The 26,256-nt window shown below is 41.7% G+C and overlaps 1 protein-coding gene across 5 annotated transcripts in view; it reads right to left on the bottom strand.

The window, feature by feature from the left end:
* RAD23B (RAD23 nucleotide excision repair protein B) overlaps window positions 1-25,838 on the bottom strand; it is a 42,617-nt gene extending 16,779 nt beyond the window's left edge. For 2 of the 5 annotated variants that reach the window (XM_078384855.1, XM_078384853.1), the window contains exons 1-5: window positions 25,630-25,764; window positions 21,362-21,437; window positions 8,002-8,083; window positions 6,499-6,578; window positions 406-677 (exon numbers count right to left, since the gene is read on the bottom strand). In XM_078384855.1, coding sequence (XP_078240981.1) covers window positions 406-677; window positions 6,499-6,510 — 284 coding nt within the window. In that variant the 5' untranslated portion in view covers window positions 6,511-6,578; window positions 8,002-8,083; window positions 21,362-21,437; window positions 25,630-25,764. Of the gene's footprint in view, window positions 1-405; window positions 678-6,498; window positions 6,579-8,001; window positions 8,084-21,361; window positions 21,438-24,796; window positions 24,873-25,629 lie in introns of those variants that run through there. The other 3 variants (XM_020805036.3, XM_072991993.2, XM_078384854.1) reach the window with 2 other exon arrangements.
* Between the last annotated feature and the right edge of the window lie 418 nt (window positions 25,839-26,256).

Raw genomic sequence — 26,256 nt, 5'->3', positions numbered from 1 at the left:
GCTCAAAAAGAACCAATAGACTCTGTAACTACAACATCACATTATACGAATTGAACACTAGAATGTGCCCAAATTTTCAGCCCTGCTGGATGGGGCTCCACCTCTCTTTCGCACAACTTCTCCCCCAGCACACACAGCGAGTTCATCACAACTAGAATCAAAGGGGCTGCTGTGCAGAGGGCGGGGAAGTTCACGCGTCTTAGAGGCAACCTTGGTGCCCACGCTGGGCATTTTTACATTATCTTTTTGTTTTAACAAAATTATACAGAGAGTCTTTATATGCAACAGGGAAGTAACGTAATTTCTGTTTTTGCATACTGAAAGTCTGGGTCCTCTGACAAAACCAAAAGGTAAATTTAGTCATCAGAAGCAGGAAGACTTTAGTCCCCAACTATCTGCTCATACCTGTCTGTAGAGGATGGGCTGGTGGCAACTGGTGTCTCTTCTGGCTTATCTGCAGATTTCTCTTCTACAGTGGCACTTACAGGTGCAGGTTCACTAGCCACTACAGCTGGTGTGGGAGCAGCTGGTGCAGGTGTTGAAACTGGAACAGGTGCTGGAACGGGTGCTGGTTTTGGAGCTGCAGCAGTTACTGTAGAAGAACTAACAGTAGTGGTAGTATCATTTGACTGCTGAGTTGTAGTTGGGGATGGAGATGGAGCAGCTGCTGTTTTGGGCTACAAAGAGGAAGAGGTCTAAGTAACTGAAATATTCAAACAGTCTTTTACTTTTAAAGTTATAGTATTATAACTGCCCTAGTTAATAGTAACAATCACCTCTTTTCACACAACTCAGGGCTCATAGGGAAGACATCCAGCACACATATGCTGCTTTAAATTCCTCTGAATTACTTCTGTTGGGTAGTACCATTCTTGAGTAGGGTTGTAGCAAATTTAAATGAAAGGTCTTCACTACCATGGAAAAAGTAACATTAGTACTCACCATGAAACAATTCTTTTATACAAAGAAAGAAATCCTTGCAAGGGGTTGCTCCTTCCACTCACCCTGATAGGCAGGAAATGACAACCAGCCATTTTTAGCTGCTGCCCCCCTCTAGCAGTGAGGACAATCCAGGGCTTCAGAACTTGTCTCCAAGCCTCGACTTGATATTGAATGAGAAGAACACAGAATAAATAGAGAATGTTGTGGTAGAAGGACAGCCACTACTTCTCCCTATGGCCCAACTCAATCCAAAGAACCCCAACAGCATCTAGTACTGTCAAGGATAGGAAAGGATGTCTCCACCCACACCCACCAAGTATCAAACACCTGTCTCATGGTAAGTACCAATGTAACCTTTGCAATGGGATTTACAATCCCTGAGTGGGTCTCAAGCACCACTGGCCAAGATCCATGTCTATTGCCTAAGCTACTCCCCAATGGGGAACCACCTGCTGGAGGATTCTGTGCCTCAATAATGCCTCTGCAGACAAAACATAGTCCAGCCCATAATGCCTCACAAATGGTGGTGGTCCTACAAACATCCAAGACAGGAGCCCGAGTACCACAGGCTGCTGAAGAGGCCATACTTTGAGTGCACAGATATACCGCTTGGAATCAACAGAGAATCAAAAAACCTAAAGCACCTTCAGGCAAAATTCAGGGAAATCTTTATGGCTCTCTGGACATCCATGGCCACTCTTTTTCTAAAGGTATGTGGGACTGCGAGTGCTGCCACCTCCAGCTGAACCAGTGGCCAGGGGTGTGGTCTTCTGCCAATAATTCAATTGGCTCCCAGTCACTGTCCTCCTGGATTCCAGGGAACTCAGTTCTTAGCAGTTGTCCCTTGGCAGCTGTCCAGTACTGGCCTCCTTTCCCATCACTGAGATCACCTGATCTGGGAGACAAAGGACAATGCCTGGGACTGGGTTTGGAGCCTTTTAATGATGGTCGGTAGAGGCAGATGGCTTTAAGCGACAGCTGTCCTCTCAATTTTTTTATTCCTTCTCTCTTGGTGTTGCTTGTGCTGCCAGCACTTCAGCTTCATATGGGTGAGTGCCTCAGGTCCATCTGGCCAACCTGAGTGCTAGGGAGCTGCAGGCAGAAGTCTGCTCTGGTGCTGGCATATTTATTTATTTAATTAATTTATATGCCGCCCACACTACCCAATGGTCTCTGGGCGGCTTACAACAATTAAAATACAATACAATTTAGAACAATTAAAATACATACAAAAGAAAAATTGCCATCAGACCCACAGCTAGTATGTGCCAACCCTCTTCCCTGATGCCTGACTCTCAACACCGGCACACCGGGCTCTGAAACTGGAGTGGATAAAATCCCTTGTCCCCAGCATCTACCTCTGAACACTGCGAAACTGCTTGAGGACACCTGCCAAAGATTGTTCTTTGTCTCCCAGGTCAGCTCTGCCACAGCACACAGGATGGGGTCAGCTCCTCTGATTCTGACCCCTACGTCTCTTCCTTTTCTGCCTACACCTTGTCGGGTGTCCCAGATCCTGAAGGACTCCAGCCTTCCTCTTTGCTCTCCTTTAATCCTCCTTATGCACCCACCTCTTGCCACTCATCACCTTCCTCCCTGTAGACACCTGCACTTCCCTCCTCCTTGTCTCCTTCAGTCCTCAGAGCAGCTTCTCCACCCAATCTTTCAGGGGAGGTGTAGGACTAAGGCAGATACCTTGCCAGAGGCACCGATAACAACTCCCTTACAGGGGCTTGGAAGAAAAGGAAGGGAAGATAACCTCCTGAGCCTGATGAAAGGTGGAAATGACTTTCGGTACAAACAAGAGATCCAGATGTGGACCACTGACTCTGAAGTACACAGAACTCTGATCTGGCTCAAACAGCACCAAGTTTGTAAAACTTTTTAGCAGATGTAACTGCAGTCCTGAAAAGTACCTTCCAGGACAAGTGTTTTAAGAGTTTCAGAAAGTACCCCGGTAAGAGCTTTGAAGATGGTATGGAGGTCTCAGAAAGAGAACCTACATCAGGCAGAGAAAAGCTTAGAAAAACTTTTCAAAGAAACCTGTTGATGCCTTCTGTATGCACAAGGGCAAGGCCTTGCTCAATGGTAAAATTTCCAACAGAGCACCCTAGTGACAATACTACATGACTCTTTAAAATACTGGTAGTGATAGCCTTTTCCATGCTTTTCTGCAGAAAATCCAAAATATCAGAAACCAAGGTTCTCCATGCCTGTCACCTCCTTCTAGTGTAACAGTGATGGAAGGCTCTCAAGGACATACACAGATCTTATTGGTGGATTCCCTACAGGATGCTAACATTATTGAGACAACTTGCTTTGAGTAATCCTTGTTACTGAACAATTGAGTAGGGAACAAAGTGAGGAGGAGGAGGAGATTACCTTGTGAACTATATTTTGCATCTCTCCATGACTGTGCTCAACACCCATTTGTCTATGGTGGACTATATCCAGGTTCTGGAAAGTAGAGGCCTGGCATCAGCCTAACTTCTGTTTTGACTGTTCTGTGACTGGAGATTTTAGGCAACCCTGAGCAAGTCACCTAGACTGTCCATGCTCACTTACTGGGCTTTAACTCCTCTAAAGTCCCTTAGTTTAAATTGATGTATTGAGCTACAAAAGGAACACACTTTTTGTCTTGGGCCTTTGAAGGCACAGAAATGCCCTCTGTTTATCTTTCATAACTGACTCTGTAAGATTCATCAGACAGTTTCGAAACCCCAAAGGGAGCAAAGCTTATCCTCTACCCTGGCATCCACCTGCAAGTGTTTGAGCTTTATGTATCTATAGACTGGAACAGCAGCCATCTGTAATCTAGCACTAAACTGGATGGCATGTAGGCTGGCATCAGATCCCTGAGAAACACTCAGATCCTTGTTCAAGATCTATCTCAGCCTCACTTTGAGGCTGAGATTGAAAGAATGCCGCCTTCACCATGACACCAGCTCCTGTGGAAGATTTAATGGCAGTGGAAAGAGATTCAATAAACTTTTAAAGGGCCAAATCAACCTTTCTGCCATCCTACTTTTGTAGAGCATATGATCCATCTGTAGTGCAAGCAGAATAGACCAGAGCTATGATGGGTTATCCACCAGCAGTACTTGCAATCGATTAAGAGACCAGATCTGGCAGATCATAAAACCTCCTGACCTAAAGAGAGCAGGCTCTAGAGCAGCGATCCTCAGCCTTTCTGGGGGGGAGGGTGATAAATACAATGTGAAAGAAATATAGGCAGTATGTGTATAAGGAGGTATGTGAAGAACTGTTTCCTGTCAGTGACACCCTTCAAATTTGCCTGCCCCCCCCCCAAGGGGGCCATAAGGTTCCTGTTGACAATGGCTGCTCTAGAGGCAGCATACTTTCTCCACTTCTCCCATTCCCCCTTGAAACTGCTCCCATTCTCCCTTGGCAGCAGACCAAAACTCCACCTTGGATTCAACTGCTAAATGCCTCATGTGGTCAGTGAATCCACTGAAAAAACCAGGCTATCTTCCTGGTATGATGTACTAGCAGACAGGATACAGGAGCCATGCAGAAGGAATGAACTGATAAAAGGAAAGAAGAACAAAAGCTGAAGTTTTTTTTTTCTTTCAATAGGCAAAGGAGAGAAGTGAGTGAAGGAACAAGGAACAAGTTTCTTGTCAAAAGGGAGATAAGAAATGAATTGGAGCCCTGGATTGTCCTCACCACTAGAGGGAACCAGCAGCTCAAATAAGTCACTTTATCAGCTCATATCTATCAAGGAGAATAGAAGGGACAACCCATTCCATGTATGTCATTTCCCCCTGTAGGAAGTTGAGCCTATAGATTACTTAAAGTTAGTGACTATAACATGAAGATGACTTCTACAATATATCTAAAAAAGTTTCACCCTATCATGAACATACTTGTTATCACTACAGGTTTGACAGTCTTCCTTCCAACATGTTTAAAGCACCCTTGCATACAGTTAATTCTAGAATAAAGTAATATAAGCCACATCAAAGTAGGACTGTTGATAATACAACCTCTCTGTCTTCCTGCATGTTTATCAAGTTCTCAATGTGAAGAATCAATGGTGGCAAATAAGCTTCCCTGAAAGGCAACTTGTCCACCACTCTCAAACCTGCACTACATCATGCTGCTGAATGCATGCAGGATGCATTTCACAGCAAACTCCCAACCCCATACATAGAGATAGCCAGGGTCAAGAGATCTAACCGGGATCATGTATTAAATGGGTGCATGTGAAGAAGATGGATATGGGCATGAAATCAATTCGGAGGTTTGCATGCATGGCACCACAGATGCTATGCATTCCCTTTCCCCATCTCTCCAGCCAATGACCCATTCACCAGTCAGAACACACTCTTCTCTGCCTCCTCTTTGGTTGTTCTACCAGGCTGCAGCAGGAGCATGGGTTTCCCTGTCCTGTCTCGTCTGAGTAGACAATCAGCCAAGGAGGGAGGGAAGGGAAGCCCATGCTCCTGCTGGAGACTGGTCAAACAAATGAAGAACAGGAGGAGAGGAGCATGTGTTGGTTCCTGCTGGGGAGGTAGGGGAAGGGAACCAGCACAAATCTCTGAATTGAGGTATGTGACCATCTCTACACATGATTCAGAATCTTTAATACTGTACAGTTATTCCTGGACAAACTTGTGGAGATTAATACATCTAAATGTAAAAGATGCAAAGGAAAATCTTGCCTACAGTTCTATATAGACAAAGAGCAACCTAATAATAATCCCCCCCAAGTTTTTTGGCTTTTCACATTAGGATGTTTGAAAGCCAATTCATTAAAACTTTATTTACCTAACTTGCTGAACTGACGATTATGCAGATGTTCAGGCAGATAAGAGTTAATACAGTCTAGTCCAGTGTTTATCTCATTGCAATCTATAAAATTATTTGATATTTTCTTTCTTAGATGGTGAATGATTAAGGTTTGTTGCTGATTAAACAGCAAGATCTATGCACATTGAACCTGTATGAGCAGTAACTGCTGTATTTCTGTCACGTTATTTTTGACCTTATGGCAGTTTTTCAACATGCTGTGCCACAATTTAAAAACCAGAATACTATTTTATAAGGCAACCAGTTATAACATGTATTGAATCTGCTCCCCCAAAAAAGGCTATTTACAGTTATATCAACTGTCCACCCATACCACTTCCATCTGAAAAATGGAAGACATCTATATGTACATGTGAAATCATGCTTAATAGACTTTCAGATAATTATGAATGTTACAGCAATGGCAAAATAATGCATCAGCATGCATTTTTAATCAATTCCATGAAAATATATATGATTTCTAAATGACACATTTCAAAAGATTTATAGATAGAAAGGTTCCAAGAATTACAAGGTCAAACATTCAAATCAAATTTAGGGGATTATTTCTTCATATATGTGAAAGAGGATCATCGTTGCTCCATGCATACACTGCTTTGAGAGTAATTTCTCCAAATTTTCTTACAGCGTATGTTTCAATATTTTATATGCTGTGGTAGAGCTGCAAGGAAAAATTACTATAGTTTGAACACCTCAGGGTAAATATTGTGAACAGTAACTTACTTTTGTCACCATAACCACCACAAAGTTCTTTTCATCGATTTTGTATTCTTTAAGAGCAGTATCATCATTAAGAATTTTACCTGGGAAATTAGACAAGCATTTTATATTATGTTAGCTTCCCTTAGCATTTAATGTTATTACAAACACATGGCAAATTATATTTTTACTCTATCCAGAAATCTACAGGTTCAAATCTGCCAAAGAGCCATAATTATGTCCTGTGATCTAGGATACCAGAGTTGAAAATACTAAATGCTACTGTCACCTCTGGGGGTTTCTCTTATTATTATTTGTTTGTCTTCATTTATGGTGGGTGGGTGGGGTGTTTTAACTGTTGCAAATTGCCCAGAGAAGGGGCTTGCCACTAGATCGGCAGTGTTTAAATGTAGCAAATGAAAAAACATATCACAGTCACATGAAAGCTTGCATGGGAGAGTTACCTGCAACCACCAGAAAAGTACTTATACACAAACTCCTATTTGCTGGGCTACTGGAGCAACTAGGATCCCCATGCAAAGACAGGAGCACACTACAAAGGTACATGCTGTATGATATCCAATTTTACACTACAACTAATTATTGATTTCTCTCTAATTGTCCATTCTTAAATTCCATCTCCTACTGTATTTCACTAACATGTGCACTGGTGGTTTGCAGCCCAATTTCTAATTGACTTGCCTAACTGAACTGATCTATTACACAAAACCAACATAACCATCGGCTGAACCATGCATTATTAGCATGCATTTTAGCCAGTTTTGTGAAAACAGATATGATTTCAAAATGGCACTTGCTGGCTAATTTTATTACACATGTCAGCTGTCTGCACTACACATACTCTGGTGCTAAAACAGAATTTACTTCAGTAAATAATTTTGTATAGCTAGCACATGTGTTTCTATACAGGTGCTTCCCAGTATGTCACACAACCATTATATAGTTAGAAATAAATTCCCCTATCATAGTATTTACATTCAGAAAACACTAGTGAGGTTGAATAGCCACAACATCTACAACACTGGTCCAATTAGTGTTTTCATTTTTGTTTTATGATGGGATGCAAATATTTTATTTATACTGTTCACTGTTTTTTAAAATGATGCAATATGTTTAAATGCAAAACAAGTCTTCAAGATGGTCCATGTGTGCCATTTTGAGAAGTAACTGAATAACAAGGCTACCAAAAGCCTGCAGGTTTGCCCTTCATTTTCAACCTTTTCATTGCAAACATAAGGCCTACATATAAAAACTGAAAACTTGGGCGTGTTTTCTGTATTGCATGACATACTTAGTACACAACACAAACCATTCCTGTTTTTCATACTAGACAAATTGTGTGCAAGTTGTCTAGTCACAAACCTACAAGTCTGTAACACTAACAGTAGAACAGAGCAGGGACAAGCCCATGTATAATTCTTCTAAACCAAGTGTTCAACAAAGCTTTCCACAAGTATTTATAAATACAAGATATGTAAACAATAGTTTTCACATGTACATCATTACCTGCATATATTAATTTTTGGCCAGCTACTGGAAATGCATCTTTCCCTTTTTCTGATTCAATCTTCTCTTTCAGTGCCTTCACCTACAACAAACAGTTCTAGTCAGGGAAAGTCAGATACTTCATATTCCATTATATAAATATCATTTTCAATACATAAAGATCAATAAGACTTTGATGGGAACATTTTTTATAAAAATAAAGGTTTTTGTTCCTGTGCTAAGAACAATGCTTCATATCTTTTACATGTGTACTTCTGAAATCACAGTGGAAATACTACATTTGAAATACCATACTGGATTGCTAAGAACAGTTTTCTTTCAATTCAAATCCAGATGGCCCAAACAATAAATAAAGGTAGAACTCAAACCAGAGTAAGCTCACTGAATGAGTGGGGAATCTGATGAGTCAACTCCTCTGCAAATTCCATTGATTCAACGAGCCTACTCAAAAGTTACAACATCCTTTGGATTTCAAACAAAGTTTACTTGTTGTTGACTACACTAAGAATCAACTTATAGTGTTCTAAGACAGTGGTTCCCAACCTTGGGTAACCCAGGCATTCTTAAGACTGAAATTCCAAGAAGCTTTCACCACCAGCTGTGCTTTCTGGTAGATACAGTCCAAGAACACCCGGGCTTCAGTTAAGACACTTACCGTATTTTTTGCTCCATAAGACGCACCTTTCCATAAGACGCACTAATTTTTTAGGAAAAGAAAACAGGAAAATATAATCTGTTTTCTTCGCTCCATAAGACACACCGACTTTCCACCCCCCCTGTTTTGTGGGAAAAAAGTGCGTCTTATGGTGCAAAAAATAGGGTATATTCCTCATCACTGACCTGGCTGGGTAGTTCAATGAGTTAGGTACAGTGGGGTCTTGACTTAAGAACGGCTTGAGTTAAGAACATTTTGACTTAAGAACCGCTCTCTTAGGAAAATATTGACTTGACTTAAGTACTTAGATTTGAGTTAAGAACTGAAAAAAACCCACGTGGGAGACAGGGAAAGTGCAAAAAGTGAACTTTCAGTTAACTGTTGGCCAGTGAAAAGGGTGCCTGTCTGCTTCCTCACTCCTCCCAGTGTTTAGAGAGTGGATTGGGAGTCTTCAGACTGCCTGGTACTGCCTGGACTGTATTTTCCCTGCCTTCCCTTAACCTTTCTTGACCTAAGAAAAAAAGAAACAAAATATCCCCCTCTAGTGGTCGAAGGCAGAATAGCAGCTTCCCATTAGTTTCTATGAACGGAAAAGAGCAGATACGGATTAAATGGTTTTCAATGCATTCCTATGGGAAATGCAGATTCGACTTGAGAACATTTTGACTTGAGAACCGCCTTCCAATACGGATTAAGTTCTCAAGTCAAGACCCCACTGTATCTGGCTATGGAGCCAGAGGTTGGGAGTTTGATTCCTCACTGTGCCTCCTGTGGATACTGCCAGCCTGTGTAGCCTTGGGCAAGCTGCACAGTCCGAGGATGCCCCCAGAAGAAGGGAATGGTAAACTACTTTTGAGTGTTCTCTACCTGGAAAACCCTGGAAAGGGTCACCATAAGTCAAAATTGATTTGACAGCATGTGATGATGATGATTCCTTCTCATCATGAGCCAAGTCTTGGAACTGGGTTGGCCTTTCCTAGAAATGCAGACCTCTTCACCCAAGCTCCATTTGCCTGATTTGGGGGCATTTCTCACTTTTCCAATCAAACATTTATGCTCCATTCTACCTTGTTCAGGAGGATGAGCAACTTACTGAAGAAATTTTCCAGGGATCAAATGAGACTGTAAAGCAGACCTAACTAAGGACAGGAAAATTCCTTGCCAGTTCTCTTTCACAAACCTTATTCTCCAAGCAAGCATTCCTTCTATACTCATGGGAGAATGCTAAACAAATTCTTAAGCTACACCTAAACAACTGTTTTAAAGACAAAGTAAGTTTAATGCAAAAAACCATTAAGACTGTACAACCAGAGTCACAGATTACGATCACCGATAACACAGTAGGATTCCCATATCCACTAGATCAATATCCTCTGATTCAGTTAACCAGTCTGAAAATATTAAACATTTTAAATGAAAATATCTAGATTTATGGATAATCAAATGTAGTTTATTTATTTTATTTTATTTATTTATTTAATTTATATGCCGCCCACACTACCCAAAGGTCTCTGGGCGGCTTACAGCATCCAAAATACAACAAAGATATGCAACAATTAAAATACAATTAAAATATATATAAAATTGCCATCGGACCCACAGCTAATATTATTTCAGTTAAAAGCCTTCTGGAACAGGAAGGTTTTGACCTGGCGCCGAAATGTCATCAGTGTCGGCGCCAGACGAATCTGTCGGGAGGGCATTCCATAGTCTGGGGCAGCTGCCGAAAAGGCCCTTTGTCTACAAGCCATCCCTCTTACCTCCTTGAGGGACGGCTCTTTCAAAAGGGCCCCCTGGCTAGATCTTAACTGCCGGGTAGGCTCATATGGAAGGAGGCGGTCCTTCAGGTATCCAGGGCCCAAGCCGTTTAGGGCTTTATATATCAAAAAAAGCACTTTGAATTGGGCCCGGGCAGCAACTGGTAGCCAATGTAACTTATACAGAATCGGCTTGATATGTTCCCTGGCGGCCACACCACTCACCAGCCGCGCCGCTCAATTCTGGACCAGTTGCAGTCGCCGGACCGTCTTCAAAGGCAACCCCACATAAAGCGCATTGCAGTAATCTATACGGGATGTTACCAGTGCATGTGTAACTGTCATGAGACTCCGCTCGTCCAGGTAGGGCCATAGCTGGTATAGTTTCCACAGCTGGAGGAAGGCGCCCCTGGCCACCGAGTCCACCTGGGCTTCCAGTGTTAGACTGGGGTCCAGGAGCACCCCCAAGCTGCGGACCCTGTCCCTTAGGGGGAGTGTAACCCCATTCAGGGCAGGGAGATGGCCCTCCAACCTGTCTGGCGAAGCACCCACTAACAGCACTTCCGCCTTGTCTGGATTGAGTTTCAATTTATTGACCCTCATCCAGTCCATTATCAGGTCCAAACACGAGTTCAGCACAGAAACCGCCTCACCTGGATTGGTGGAAAACGAGAGGTAGAGCTGAGTGTCATCAGCATATTGCTGACTCCTCAGCCCAAACCTCCTGATGACCTCTCCCAGTGGTTTCATGTAGGTGTTAAACAGCATGGGGGACAGTATTGAGCCCTGAGGAACCCCATGACATGAATGCCATGGGGCAGAGCAACTGTCCCCCAGCACCACCCTCTGGACACGGTCAGCCAGGAAGGAGTGGAACCACCGTAAAACAGTGCCCCCAACTCCCAACCCAGCCAGCCTATCCAGAAGGACACCATGGTCGATGGTGTCGAAAGCCGCTGAGAGGTCCAGGAGTATCAACAGGGTCACACTCCCACTGTCTCTCTCCCGGCAAAGGTCATCATACAGGGCGACCAAGGCAGTCTCTGTACCAAAATCCGGCCTGAAACCTGACTGAAATGGATCCAGAAAATCGCAACTGGCCACTACAGGGAATGAGACACTAGGTTCTATAGATGAGGAAGCTTCCTTTCAGAGCAGTGTTGTAAAACTCAGAGCTGGCTTGGCTGGCAAGGCTGGAGGAGTGAAAGCCTTAAGCCAAACTGCCTCCTGGGAGACATTTTCCACCTCTCACCCCTTCCTAACTTCTAGCCAGCTCCTTCCTCAGCGACATTCCCTCTACGGTTCTGTCCCACTGCACAGGGACTGTGTGGGGATGGGTGGAGTTTCATTCAAAATGGGGTGGGGGAGATGGAGGTTGCCTTCAGTCTTCAGCAGGTTAGTAAAGGAGAGAAGACTTCAGCTTAGCTTTTATATAGACCCCATCAAGATAAAAATTGAGTTTCAAGACTCAGATTGTCAGGTTTTTAAAAAGAAAAGTAATTCAACATTTGCCCATAAGAATTTGTACTTGATGAAAAAGACAACAATGGGGGGGGGAGCTTGGTACTGATCCCCCACAGATACCATGGCCCTACTGTATAATGGTCTGAGGCAAACAGACCATTATAACAACTCCTGGCTGCTGTGGAAGTCTACCTATCTTCCAAAACTTTGTTCCGTTTAGGCCACATACCAAATATGTTGGGGAGAGCCTTTCTTAACAGGGTGGATAAAAATCAAAGATTTAAAAACAAATCAAAATGATTTAAATCAAATCCAGACTGTTTTTTAGATGCCTTGGCAGACAGAATGTTTCCAACCCTAAGGATAAGGAAGAGAAGACTTGTAAATCACTTATCAAAACGGGTTTTACTGCTTTCTATCCTCTGACAAGCAGCCTCATCTTATAATCAATGAGCAACAAAAAATCTTGAGGCAGTCTGAAATTGAAAAAGAAAAAGTCTAGCAAATTCAGCTCTCCATCTCTACCTAGTTTCATCTATTTTAATATTCTAAGGTCAAGTACTACATCACCTCTTTAAAAAGGACTGAAACAGAAATCATACTTGTAAATGTTTTTCTAAGCAGGCCTTAAAAATCAGCTAAATTAAAATGAGATGTCAAATGACTGCAACTACCACAGCAAAGGCTTTTAACACTAAAACTGTAGCGCTCAATACAAACTACTGTGAGTGTGGTCAGAATTAGATTTACAATTCAAAGCCATTCCAGATGCTTTCTGGTAGAATTAAACTTGGTAGAATTATCTCACAATTAAATAAAGTTGTACTGACCAATTCAAATAACAAACAGGAAAAAAACTTAAATTCCACTGCTTTCTCCTTATACAAACACAACAGAACAAAATATGGCATCCCTTCCTGAAAATGGGAGATGAGACCAGGAATGGTTAAACTTTGAGACGCTTCCTGTGTTCTCTGTGGTAAATACAGTGGGGTCTCGACTTACGAACTTAATCCGTATTGGAAGGTGGTTCTTAGGTCGAAAAGTTTGTAGGTCAAATCTGCATTTCCCATAGGAATGCATTGAAAACCATTTAATCTGTATCTGCTGTTTTCCGTCCATAGAAACTAATAGGAAGCTGCTATTCCGCCTTCTGCCACTAGGGGATATTTTTTCTTTTTTTTCCCCTTAGGTTCAGGAAACGAGGAGGAAGGCAGGGAACAGTTTGCAAAGCACTTTAAAAATCTTTTTTTTCAACGAAGCCAATTTTAAATCATGTTTTAAAGCATGTTGTACTGATTTTTTCAGCACAAAGACACACAGGCAGGCTTTTTAGGTGCTGAGCAAGCCTCCCCAAGCCTCTTCAGAGCCAGCCGATCAGCTGATAGGCGGGGAGAGGAGGGTGCAGGAGTGGGGAAAAGCACAAAATGGCTGCCAGGCTCCCTTCTGGGTGTCAGCTTTTAGCTGTTTCCTGCTCTTTTTCCTGCTGTTTGGGGGCTAGCAAGGCCTGGTAAATGACTTTCTTTTATTTATTTTAAAGTTTCTGACCCTTTTGTCCCCTCCAGAAGCCTCTAAGGGGAGGGAGGAGGCACTTTTTTTCCTGTTCGTAACTCGAGAGAAGTTCGCATGTCGAGTCCTTATTTCCCCTATAGGGCGGGTTCGTAAGTTGAATTGTTCACAAGTAGGGTCGTTCGTAAGTCAAGACCCCACTGTAGTTTTTTATATTATTCACAGAACTGATACTTAAGCCAGAGCTGATGATGTATAACAATCAAGAGGTGTTTTTTTTAAAAAAACACCCTTACTTCCTATTCTGGATATACACTAAATGCAAACAGAAACAGATTACAGAACTGAAACTGAAACTATCAACAAAGGATGAAACTGACTGCTCACTTTATTACAGCCACAATGTTTTTTTAAATGGATTGGCTCATCAAAATGTTCTTGGAATATGAATATTTAGAAGCAGATTGCTATTACCATCTTCTATTTTGTATACCAAAATCCTACCTAAGATGTCAATAACTATGGAAAATAGAACAATGGTGCACAGACTAGAATTCCCAATTGAGATGTCTAGGATTGCAGTAATTTAAGGCAAAGGGCGGCTCATTATTTTACGACAATGATTTTTACTGAGACAGCTGCCCACTCACCGCCAACTTCCCCTCTTCCTCCTCCGCTGCCACCGCCCACCTGGCCGCTTCCCCTCCTCCTTGCCAGCCATGAACTTCCAGGGAAGAGCCCCGGGAAGCCGGCACCAGAGCAGAGCCATCCACTCTATATTTTGAGTGGAAATGTTGGGGGGGGGTGTCTTATACGCCCAGTCATCTTGTACACCAGCAAATATGGTAATTTACAACATGCAAATTACATATTAATGGTAGAAAACAGCACCTGATTTGAAATGACTACTGATATAGAGAAGAAGTACAAAAACAAGTGTACATCAAGACAAAAATACGACTACAGAAATATTAACTATGATGCACAGAGAACTCTGTTATAAATTTTATACAAGGCTATAAGAACTGTTCTCTCTATGATCACTCAAATTATTTTTCCAGCAATAAAAATACTGCTCTTAAGAATTGCTAACTGTATTCTTTTAACTTTCTATTTTGTCACCCCTGCATTCTGTCCAAAATCAAACTCTTACACAATTATCCTAACTACTGGACGCTGACTGAAATATGAAATGTGTCAGACCAAAAAAAGAAGAAAAGCCAAAAATGTTGTCAAGTAAGTGTTTACAACATCACAGATATATGATAACTGAAGACAAATTTCCTAGGCAACATTCTGTAGTTCTGAAGCACACCATGGGCTTACCCTCCTCATGTTTTTCTTGTCACTACTAAGCTAGGGTGGAAGAGTTTAGATCTTCATGGCACATAAGTTTAAGGCTAAAGTTTAAGGTAAAATGGCAATTTTATTTTCTTCTATATATAATTAGAGTATGTGGCAATGTACCATTAATACTACATTAACAGAAATAACAGCTGTAGATCAAAAGGAAAAAGGGGGGGGAGTCACACCACTAAAATTAGTAACAAACAGTCCAAGCCAGTGTTGAAACTTGAAAAGCCAGTTACAAGTACTGGAAGCAGGAGCCCGTTATAGCCTTAACTATAATCCTTAAAGGTCAAATCTTATCAGTGGTAGTTGTCTTACTTCTCTTATAGATCCAGGACCTGCTCACTGTGATTATATAAAGCTAAACTATCTCCATTACACTGCTTCAAATTTAAGGAACCTAGAAAGTGGAAATATACAATGCAGAATGTTTTTTGACAAGAGCATCAAAATCAGCATTAGGTCCTTTAAAATCTATTCTGAACAATTTCATGGAGAAAAGACCTCTCCACCTAGTAGAAAACAAATCTTCAAGCCAGAATAATAAAAGTACAGTGGTGCCTCGCTTAGCGATTGCCTCGTTTAACGATGTATTCGCTTAGCGATGAGGTTTTTGGAGCGATCTTGCGCTCCGTTTAGCAATGTTTCCTATGGGGAAATTTCGCATAGCAATGTTCGGGACCTTGCTTCGCTTAGCGATGACACTTTAGGTCCCCGTTTCGCTTAGCAATGTCCGTTTTCGCTATTTTAAGTGTGTCTTAAAATGTTCAAAAACTGTTTAAAATGCTTGGAATCGTTAGTGCACCCTGTAAAACCTTTGCAAAGTTAATTTGGCTTTGTTCTGAGTCTTCGTTAATTTTTGGTGAATTTTTCCCCCATTGGAATGCATTGAACTGTAGGTTTCCCTATCCGGCCACCATTTTTGCGCCTTTGGTAAGCGAGGGCAGGGCACGAAAGCGCTGCGCGTGGCCATTTTGGAACCGCCGATCAGCTGATTTTAAAAAATTGGCAGGGGGAGAAGAGGGACAATTTTTCCAGAAACTTTCCCATCATTTCAAGGCAGGATTTACTATTAGTAGAGAGCAGTTGATGGACATTCTATTCTTTTGATGTCAAAGTATTTCACCCCAGCCACTGCACATTGCGATAAGGGAAACTGTGTTAGCAACCACAATGCCCTATTCCTAATGACATTCTGTGGCATTGCACTACTGGTGAGAACACAGTTATTAAAAAAGAGACAATTTTTGAAAATAGTTCTATAAAGTGACTTTCTATTTTTACAAAACTAAGAAAAACTAGCTGGATCATTCACTGAGTTGAAGCACCAATGGTCAGATGTTTGATTCCTCACTGTGTCTTGTAGAAGTGCCAGACTATGTTGTCTTGAACAAACTACGTGGTCCCAGAGCACCACTCTTATCCACCTACCCTGCCTAGCCAAAGAGGAGACTGGTAAAACTCTCTTGAGTTCTCTATACCTGGAGAATTCTGGAAAGGGTTGCCATATGTCAGAATTGAATTGATAGCACATAATTATTACTACTATCATTAAAGACAAGAAAATGCCATTGGAGAAATGTTGGCTCAGTACTTATATTTTGCAGGGTTCAGAACCTTCCTCAGGCCTTCCAAACAGGGTGGGTGTGGACAGAGAGGAATTTTTACCTTAGACTAATGAACTGGACATGACAATGAGTTTTTGCCATTTTCCTGCTTGAGGATTAGGTACAACTTGGCAATGTTAGCTGAATGGCAGTATTCACAAATGCAGTATCTGCATTATGATTCAGAAGCACTCTGGCCGCCTAGAGTGGTCCTGACCCGACCAGATGGGCGGGATATAAATAAATAAATAAATAAATAAATAAATAAATAAATAAATAAATAAATAATAAGAGTGCCAGAGAGTCTCTTGCATTCTTGAAAATGCTTATTGAAGCAACGCAGGAAAAAATACATTATTTCTTTACAACTATTTACTGTCAACTAACAAATATGATATACAAGGTCTTAGGGATGAATGGAATAGAGAAATGGATTATGTTATTCAGCCTAACCAACAGAAGATAACATTAACCAGTACACCTGAGGTATCTACAGATCTCAAATTATGGCCTATGCAATGAAAGACCATGTTTAAAATATACTGAATACTACAAAACCTTGTTAGGAAGTGTCTCAGCAAATTGTCCAAGTGCTAGTGCAAAGATTCCCTCTAAGGTGTGTGAGTGCACGAGCAAGCAGTACTACGTACCTCTCTGTGCAGCACTCCTCCTCCACGCACCAACAACCCCTTTGATTCAAGTTGCGATTGATGAGCGGGCAGAGTCACACACACAAGTGGAGCCCCACCCAGCAAGGCTGACAATTAGACACAATATTGGCTGGTGTTATTCCTTTGATGCATCTCTCAATCATATGCTATGGCATGTTCAATCAAAAGTTGCTTTTAGAGGGAACTTATTAATCATGTTAATATTTCATAGCACACATAGTCAACATGCCAAAATAGCAGTTTGAACCAGCACTCTCTCCTTGAGCCAGGTTTAAAGATCTTCTGATGTAATTATTGGGTTAATTATGACAATATAAGTTTTAATTATTATTATTATTATTATTAAGTATATAGGATAGGGTGGAGAGCGTGCTTTGTGGCATAAATAGCTAAATTACACTGAATCTAAACAAACTTTGATATTGTACCAGCAAGTTGCAATAAAGCTTTACTAAATGTAGTTTTGTCTGGGTGTTTTGTATATGTGAATAAAAGTTTTGATTGATGGGTTGATTAACTTTATATTGACCATTCCTTGATCTCTGCTGATTCTTAATATACATGTAAGTATATATTTACTTCCTGCTGATTAACCACCAGCCAACACACATGGACTCTCTCTGCTCTTACTTTTGCCAAGACTTATTTTAAAGGAGTAGAATGACAGATGCCCATCACCAGTAACCCAGAGAACAGAAGACTGTATAATTTTATCAACATACAGTCATGCCCCGCTTTACGATTGCCCCGCATTACGACGAAACCACATTACGTTTTTAGATCGCAAAACGATGGTCTGAATAGGGGTTTTTCGCTTTACGATGATCGGTTCTCTGCTTTGGGAACCGATTCTTCACAAGATGACGATTTTTGGACAGCTGATCGGTGGTTTCAAAACGGGTACCGGGTAAATAAAATGGCTTCCCGCTGTTTTCTGGGACGGATTCCTCGCTGCACAGGCACCGAAAATGGCCGCCCTATGGAGGATCTTCGCTGAACGGTGAGTTTCCAGCCCACTGGAACGCATTAGAGTTTCAATGCGTTTCAATGGGCTTTTTATTTCTGCATTATGACGTTTTCGTTCTAAAGCGATTTCGCTGGAACGAATTAACATCGTAATGTGAGGCACCACTGTATAGATGTATGGCGTACAATTCATGGATATATGTTTAGATATCTGAAAACTCTTTATAGAAACAAGATACGCTTGTTTTTCTTCCCTTTTCTTCTTTTCTTATAATATGTTGTTATCAGCATATTGCATTTCCACTGCAGTTATTTTTTCTTATTTAAGTTAAACAAATATTGTAAGGTGCTGTCTCTTTCTTTCTCTTTTTTTTACACATTGCATTTTCCTCTACAGCAGAGGTCTCCAAACTACAGTCCACAAGCCACATCCAGCCCACCTGGCCTTTTTATCCGGCCCGCGTGTGTGGGCAGGCATGTGGGTGGGAGTGCCTTTGGCCATCGAAAATATTAAATATATATTATGTGGCCCTCCATGTGAAAAGTTTGGAGACCCCTGCTTTACAGCCATATCTCTTACCTGCCTCGTAAGCACACAATATGCTTAAGAAAACTGGATCTCACTCACAATAATTTCTCTTAACATTTTTATTTAATTTTTTTCTGAAGGCAAATTCTTATCTATCAAATTGATTGAGGTTAGGGAGAAATCTGTGTTGTAGCATTAATTATTGCACAACAGGTGTTTCTGTGTTCACAAAAGAATATACATGGGACCTTAATTACTTGTTGACTGATGCCAGAGTTCTGATTATCTGTTAGAAATTGGTGTACAGTAGCAGTAGCAATAAGACAATTTCTCCTTGAAAATAGTTTATCACAACATTTGTAGCTTGTTTTCATTTTTTCCTACTTCCTAAATAGAAAAGCATAGCTAATATAGATTGTAGATTATTAGTTCTTGCTTTAGTACAAGATACATACGTAACTTTTAGTTTAAATCTGATTCATTTATATTTTTTATTTCATACATATGCCATGCAGTACTGTTTTACACTTTAGACAAAGAAATTTGAAAGCAAGTATTGTATATATGTTATTTTACTCCAAATCCTTTCCCTTGGGGGCAGTGTTACCTCTAAGAGCAGCCAGTGTTGCCATCCATTTGGTTCTGGTAGCGGCTGGAACTTTGCACACGCAGGGCAGTGTTTCTGCTGTTGGAAAAATCACCTTATACGTGGGGACACAACACTGGCTACAGGTATACTGGCCAATGCCATGCAGTTTAGAGGGAATGCTACCTGGGAGTGAAGCCAAGGGAAAAGGCTACTCTACCTGCTTCAACATTTCAAGACATCAAATATTCTGCTGACATCTGGTCTAGCCAGGACAACCAATTATCAAAGAAAGGAAGTGCTATGCTAGAACACAGGGGAGACCACAAGTTGCCCACCTCTGTTCTAAATATAAAGGGTTGAAGACTGCCTCAGTTGACAGCAGAAAAACACTCCAATATTCGCTATAACTCCATCTTTTTTTTTTTTTTGTAGCTTTACATTACTGTTCAGCTTCAATGCCGTATCTGGCATTCTTGCAACTCCAATTAAATACAGCTTTCCCCCCAAAATAAGGCAAGGTCTTATATTAATTTTTGCTCCCAAAAAGCATTAGGGCTTATTTTCAGGGGATGTTTTTTCTTTTTTTATGTACAACAATCTACATTTCTTCAAATACAGTCATGCCAACTTCTTCTGGTTGCTGCACAATGGTGCAGGGTGGGGTTTCACTTAACTTGGGCTTATTTTGGGGGTAGGGCTTATATTACGAGCATCGTGAAAAATCATACTAGGGCTTATTTTCAGGTTAGGTCTTATTTTTGAGAAAACAGGGTACTAAGAAACTACCACAAGTCCTGAGAAGCAAACAATACAAGGACAACCAAGCTTAGGCAGAACTATCTTATCACTTTAGAGTACTCAATGTCTTCTCATTCTTTAATAGTCCTGGTGCCCTTTCCCCATCCCAAGTCCACACAAAGATTTCCTCCACCCCTACCATCCTGGTCAGTAACAGATTAGTAAATGGATGAGAGGTAACAACAATGATTCCTACTCGTACCACATAGTATAGTCTCCACTTTCTGGACTACAACTTTTCAACAGTAACCTAGTCCTAGCAGATGACCACTTTAAGAAGGCGTGTGGGATAAAACCAAGCTCCTCAAAGCAACCTGCCAAAAAAGTTGTCAAAACTATTTACCCCACCATTCTTTTACATTTAACTGACACCTAAGTAATCAAATAGCACACTACTTGGGCTAGATTCTTCCATCCTCAAAGATTCCCCCAGCTTAATATGATAGGGTGTGTGAACTACAAACAAAGATATTTGGACACTATAGGACAGAAGCCTAGGATTTAGGCTTCAACTGATGAATGTTAAGTCAATGCCTATATAACATTCACTGATTCAACAGGTTTACTTTAGTGGGAACAAATGGATTTACATCTAAATATTTCTATAGGCAAAACAAATCCCATATTCCAAGTTTAGAATTCTAGCATTAATGATATAAGCATCAATACAGTAAAAATCCTGGAAACAGAATATGTCATGCTGTACAATGGTTTCAGTCCATCTGTATCCCAGGAACAGTTATTTGGGGCTTTAAGTGGCTTCAAACAGGAGACATTGCAGCAAAAAAAAAATAATAAAAAAAATCAGTAATTCAAGTCAAGCTCTTTTTTTAAGAAAAACAAGGTTTGATAAGTTAACCATGTTTCTAAAAAGGCTGAACTAATCTCTGTTCTGTGTATAGTATTAATGTCAAAATTTACTCAGACCTATATAGTTGAGGATCAGCTATATAATACAGTGAGTCAACCAATGCTTTTCTATGTATAATAGGGAATTGTTAATCAAATAAAGTCAGTTTAAATGTGCCCAACAGCTGAAATCCATTCTGCTTAGCAAAGTAAATCATATCAGATCAGGCCCATTAAAGCAGTGGGGATCTGGCTTGTTAACTCCTCTGTAAATACTACTGATTCAAAAGTGCCTACTTTTGTTGTACCTTACTATGCTGAAGTTGCAACTAGAGTAAGATTATTTTAATCGATGGAACACATGGATGAGCTGACTCACCAAATACCCAGTGAATGAACTGGCGTACTTTAACGCAATTTGCTGTTCTAAGCAACAGATTTCGGCTAATAAGTTATTTATTTTAAATTTATAAACCATAAATACTTACATCATATTTTCTTGACCTGGCACTCCCCAAATATGTTGAACTACAATTCCCAAAATCCTAAAACAGCATACTAACACATATGGAAAACACCATGCTAATTTTAGATGTTAGAATATTAATACACATACATTTATTGGTATTGTCTTCCATCCTTGGTTCTGGAAATTTGTCCATACTGTCTTCAAAGAAAAAGATCTTCGTCTTCTTCAATGTGTACAGTCAGAAATACAAAACAGGAGCTGCTCACTTCAGGCACATATACTTTGTGGATTTAGATTACACTCCTTGCCAACATAAAGCATGGTTGGGTAACTGCCTAATGTAGCACTGGGACCCAGATGTTGTTGGACTACAACTCCCACTAGCAGACTAGCATCTTATTACAGCCTTAAATCCAACACTGCACTAGCAAAACAGCAGCAAGACTTCCCACCCCCAGAAGCCAAAGCTCTCCATATTGACCGAAATCTGCTGTACAGGGTTTCCCAGCCTTCCAGTACAAATTACAAAGTGTGAAATCAGCAGCAGAACTGCCTACCTTCATTCTGCATATCACTGTATCCAATCTATACCAATCCCATCCTTTATGATGTTAAAAGTAAATTTCATGTGCATGGGCCAGGGTGGATTTAAATCACAATTTAAATTTTAAAAATTGGATTTGGGATTTTAAATTTAATTTAAAAATGAATTGTGATTTAAATCAATTTGATTTTTGAAAAATCATTGATTTTTATTTACCCTGGTATCAGCCCTTCCAAGAAGTGTTTGCAGTCAGCCAATCCAACGGCGTACATATGTTAGTTAATACATCTAACTCTTCTTTATACTAATCAGAAAGAAACTGTAAATAGTAACAACTCAAAACCCATCCACTGGCAACATTTAGACAATCACAGTAAGGCAAAAGATGAAAAAGTATTTTGTGGGAACATTCAGCCCTTTGCTTCTTACTTCACATAAGTGAGTAAAAAAAAGCAAAAAGGTTCCCATTTCTTTCAAATTGAGAATCAAAGGTTGATAAGATTCAGAAAAGGCAAGGACAGAGGACCTCTGCTTCAAGATGATTTCACATCCTGGTTTCTTCAAATCATAGCTTCTCAGATTATCCATGGAAAATGTCCTGATTGATTTGTTCCCACTATGAAAGGAAAAGCTTATAGGCTGTGCATACCCACAGGTTATCAAGCTGAGATATTCTAATCAAAACCAGCCAATTATTATAACAAGCTCTAAATCTCCAGATGGAATCCATTATTCCTATTATTCAGCTGATGTGGACAACTCATGATCCTTTTAGATGTTAGCCCACTTCAGACGTTATCTAGTAAACCTACGCCTCATCAGTAGGTTTACTAGATATAGCTGATGTAATTTTCTGACCAACATCTGGAGAGTCACAATTAATAAAAACAACAGTAACAACCTACCAAGTCAATCCTGACTTATAGTGAGCTGTCCAGAGTTACCTAGATATAGAATATTCTGAAGTGGTTTCCAGTCCCTCTTCATGGAGAAGCTCTGAGACCCTGCATTTGTTTGGACAGATTACAGGGCAAGGGTGGTAAACTGTCACCGCTCCAGATTTTTGGACTACAACTCATAAAATTCCCAGCCTATACTGCCAGTGTTAAAGGACTGTAGGAGTTGTCCAAAATATTTCAAGTGTTAAAGGTTCAGTCCTGTTGTATGGCATGTAATCCATCAACTACACTCTCCAGACGATCTGGTCTAGCCCTTGTTTTAGGAGGCAAAATCAAGATCTGAACTTCTAGCCCCTGGAGGTCCCAGTCCTATACCAGCTCAGGTCCTCACTATTGCCATATTACGATTAAAAGACATGACAGTCAAAACAGTTTACATTCTAAATATTAACACTATACTCCCGCATCATTCCACGAAGGCCATGCTGATGGGTTTTCTATCTCCCAAGTTAAAAACAGAAGTGTTGGGGGTGGGGGAAGTCTTATTACTGCCCTTACTAAGGTGCAAAACTAAGAGTGGACTGCAATAGACAAGGCTGCCAATAAGGAAAGGCTTTACACAGAATGATACAACATTCTTCACCTAGCTTATCTCCTTCTCTAGCAATGAATGCATGTCTAAGTAATGAAACAGAAATGTACGTAATTATATAGCAAATAAAGAAGAGGCAATATATTTGAAGCCGCACATAATCCTTACGGGAGAATCAAGATAAATTTGAACAGAATCATCCTTACCAACCAGTCACACCTTAAGTTACAAAAGAGAGGCATCAAATTATCATCTTTTCAAGTGCAGCTCAAGGTAAGTAGCACAAAAAAGGAGCTACCAGTTGTTATATTGACAAACAGGTGAAAGAGCTTAGAATTACATAGAGCAGCCTCCCTGCACCTCAATGCCCTTCACATATCTTGGACTACAATTCCCACTATAACAGAACAAAGGTGATACTAGCTAGAGCTGATGGGAGTTACGGTCCAAAACATCTAAAGCACATCAATTACAGAAGGATACAAAGAACCATTTCCACATCACTTTGAAATAAAACATCCCAGTTGAAACTGAATGTCAAGTCTGTAATCCTACAGATGTTTTCTAGGACAAAAGTTCCACTAAACAAAGATGTGGTTAATTCTAAGTAAATGTGTCTAGGAATGGGCTAAAAAATCTAAGGAAAAGGCTGAAATTCTACAGAAATAAAAAAATCCCCATAATTATTCATTTCCAACAAGCTGTGAGCATTTTGCAATTCTGAGGGAATGACTTGCAGAATTTGTTGCTGACATCTCTAGAATTGCAGACACAACTGGCTGAACTAAAAACAACAGAGATAATATGTTCTTGATATGCAAGGAAAACTACTTCTGACTGTAAGTTTTTTCCAAATTGAGAAGAATCTCCTTCTAAGTTGGAAGCATCTGCTGCCTCCACAAAAAATCACTTCCCAGTCAGGGACAATTACTGTAAAGAAGTGGGAAGTGAAGCTGAGAAGCTGATTTCTGAGATAAATACCAGTGAGTTAGCTTTTATCCCCTTGCTATGTCCAGAGAGGTCACCAGCCTCTCATATCTAGCCTGCTGCGAACAGAGAAACTGAGCGATATCATGCTCTACTGCAAATCTCAGCAGTCAGTACACTAAAAGTTAAAACACACACACACACACACACACACCTCTTCATTTTTAAAAGAAACCTTTTGAATTAAGCCTGTCAAATCTAAGTAAGATCACTACTAACAACAAAGGGGCAATGTCCCAACTTCGAAAAAAACCTAAAACACTTCGTGCCATATGGAAAGGGGAAAAAAGACCATATGTTCTCTCGGGCGTGATATGATGGGGAAAATGTTCTCTTTTTAACAAGCAAAGAAGATTTAGCTTCGGAAAGGCTTTTGGAGCAGCTTGGGTAAAGTACTATATTCTTTGTTTCCTCCCAATGCTCGCACTCCAATTCAGGATAACACAATAAAGAAAAAAAAAGAACAGAATACTGTATCGTTCTCAATCATATTTAAAATGCCTGAAGTTTCCAATCAGAACCAGAGAAGCACGACCCGCTCGACAAGCCACCCCCCTAACCTTTCAAGGCAGAAGCAGAGTCCGGCCTTGGGACGGACCCGGCCCGCCCGGCCTCCTTTCCTCGCTCTGTGCCCCGGGAGCGAGCCTTCGTGCGCGTCCACGGAGACGGCGAGAATACACCCCTTCCTCAGGCAAGGCGAAATAATGCACCGTCATGGCAAAGCCCCATTCGAGGCCACTGCAGAAAGGCCACCCACCCACCCCGAACTCTCCTCCGGGCCAACTTCCCTCTCCCTTCACAAATCCCTTGGAGGAACAGACGAAAGATACCTCCCTTTAATCCTTTTAAAACGAAGCAAGAGGGGGTGGGGTGGGAGTCGAGGCGGAGGAGAAGGCGAGAGGGGCACATCCTCGCCTCGCCCCCAGGACGGGAAGCCTTCTGCCGACAAGGCCTGGCGCCCCGGAAGGAAGCCTCTCCGCTTTATTTCCCGCTCGGACTCTCACCCAGAAAGCGGCCTTGGCATCCCCGCCTTTTGCCTTTCTCCCCACAAGTTCCCCCCACAGCTTCCACACTGCCTTTCACTCTTCCTTCCCAGTCCCCAACCCCCAGCCCCACCATTCCTTCTCTCTCCCCCCCCCCCCACGCTCCGGTTCCCTCAGCTTCTCCTCTTCCCGAAATAAGCCTCTCAACTTTTTTTTCCCACCAAAACTTAAGACCTGAACTGCTGGAACAGGCCTCTCAAACCTGGGCCTCGCCAGCCTTTTCCCTTCCTCACCCTCCGTCGTCCGTCCCCCCCCCCCCCTTCACGGCCAATTCCAGGCTGAAGCCCAAACCATTCTCCCTACTCCCGGGCCTCTCCCCCCCCCCCGCCGCCTTCTTCCTCAGGCCGCACCGTCTCCTCCGGGTCGATGTCTATCTTGAAGGTCTGCTGCTGCAGCGTCTTCAGCGTGACCTGCATGGTGGCTGCTCGGCTTTAAGGCCCCGGCCAAGCCTACGCCGCAGGCTGCCTCCGGGAGGGCGACGGGCAACAGCGGTAGCTTCGCTCGGGCTTCCCCCCAACTCACTGCCGCGGCCTAGGCTGGCTCACAGGGCTCTGGTGGGAGAAAAGTGGGGGAGGGGCGAGGGAGGAGCTGGAGGCGGGGCTAAAGGGAAGCTAACGTACGCTCGCGGGTTCGCGCGCGAGTGAGGAAAAGAGGCGTGAACAGGAGCCTCGCGCTGGGCTCAGGGCCCAAAAGCAGTGGCGGCCGCCATGATGATGACGCAAATGACGACGGTTCCTCGGGACCGACCGTCCGTCCTTTCCCCAGCTTCCAAGTAAAAGGAAAGGAAAGGTTTCAAGCGCGTCACGTGCGCGAGCGGGAAAGGAGGCGGGGCGGAGCTGTTATTTTGAAAAACTGGTAGAAGAACTACGCATGTGCCAACTTTGTTTCGGCTGGAGAGGAGACTCGCTGGAGGCGGGGAAAAAAAGGGACAACAGAGGAGATGGGAGGACGAGGAAAGGGTCTGGAGGAGGCAAGCC

Source organism: Pogona vitticeps, chromosome 2, assembly GCF_051106095.1.
Source record: "Pogona vitticeps strain Pit_001003342236 chromosome 2, PviZW2.1, whole genome shotgun sequence".
In the NCBI taxonomy this organism is placed as follows: Eukaryota; Metazoa; Chordata; class Lepidosauria; order Squamata; family Agamidae; genus Pogona; species Pogona vitticeps.
Note: the sequence above shows the minus strand (reverse complement) of the source record. Positions and strands in the feature narration are given on the sequence as shown.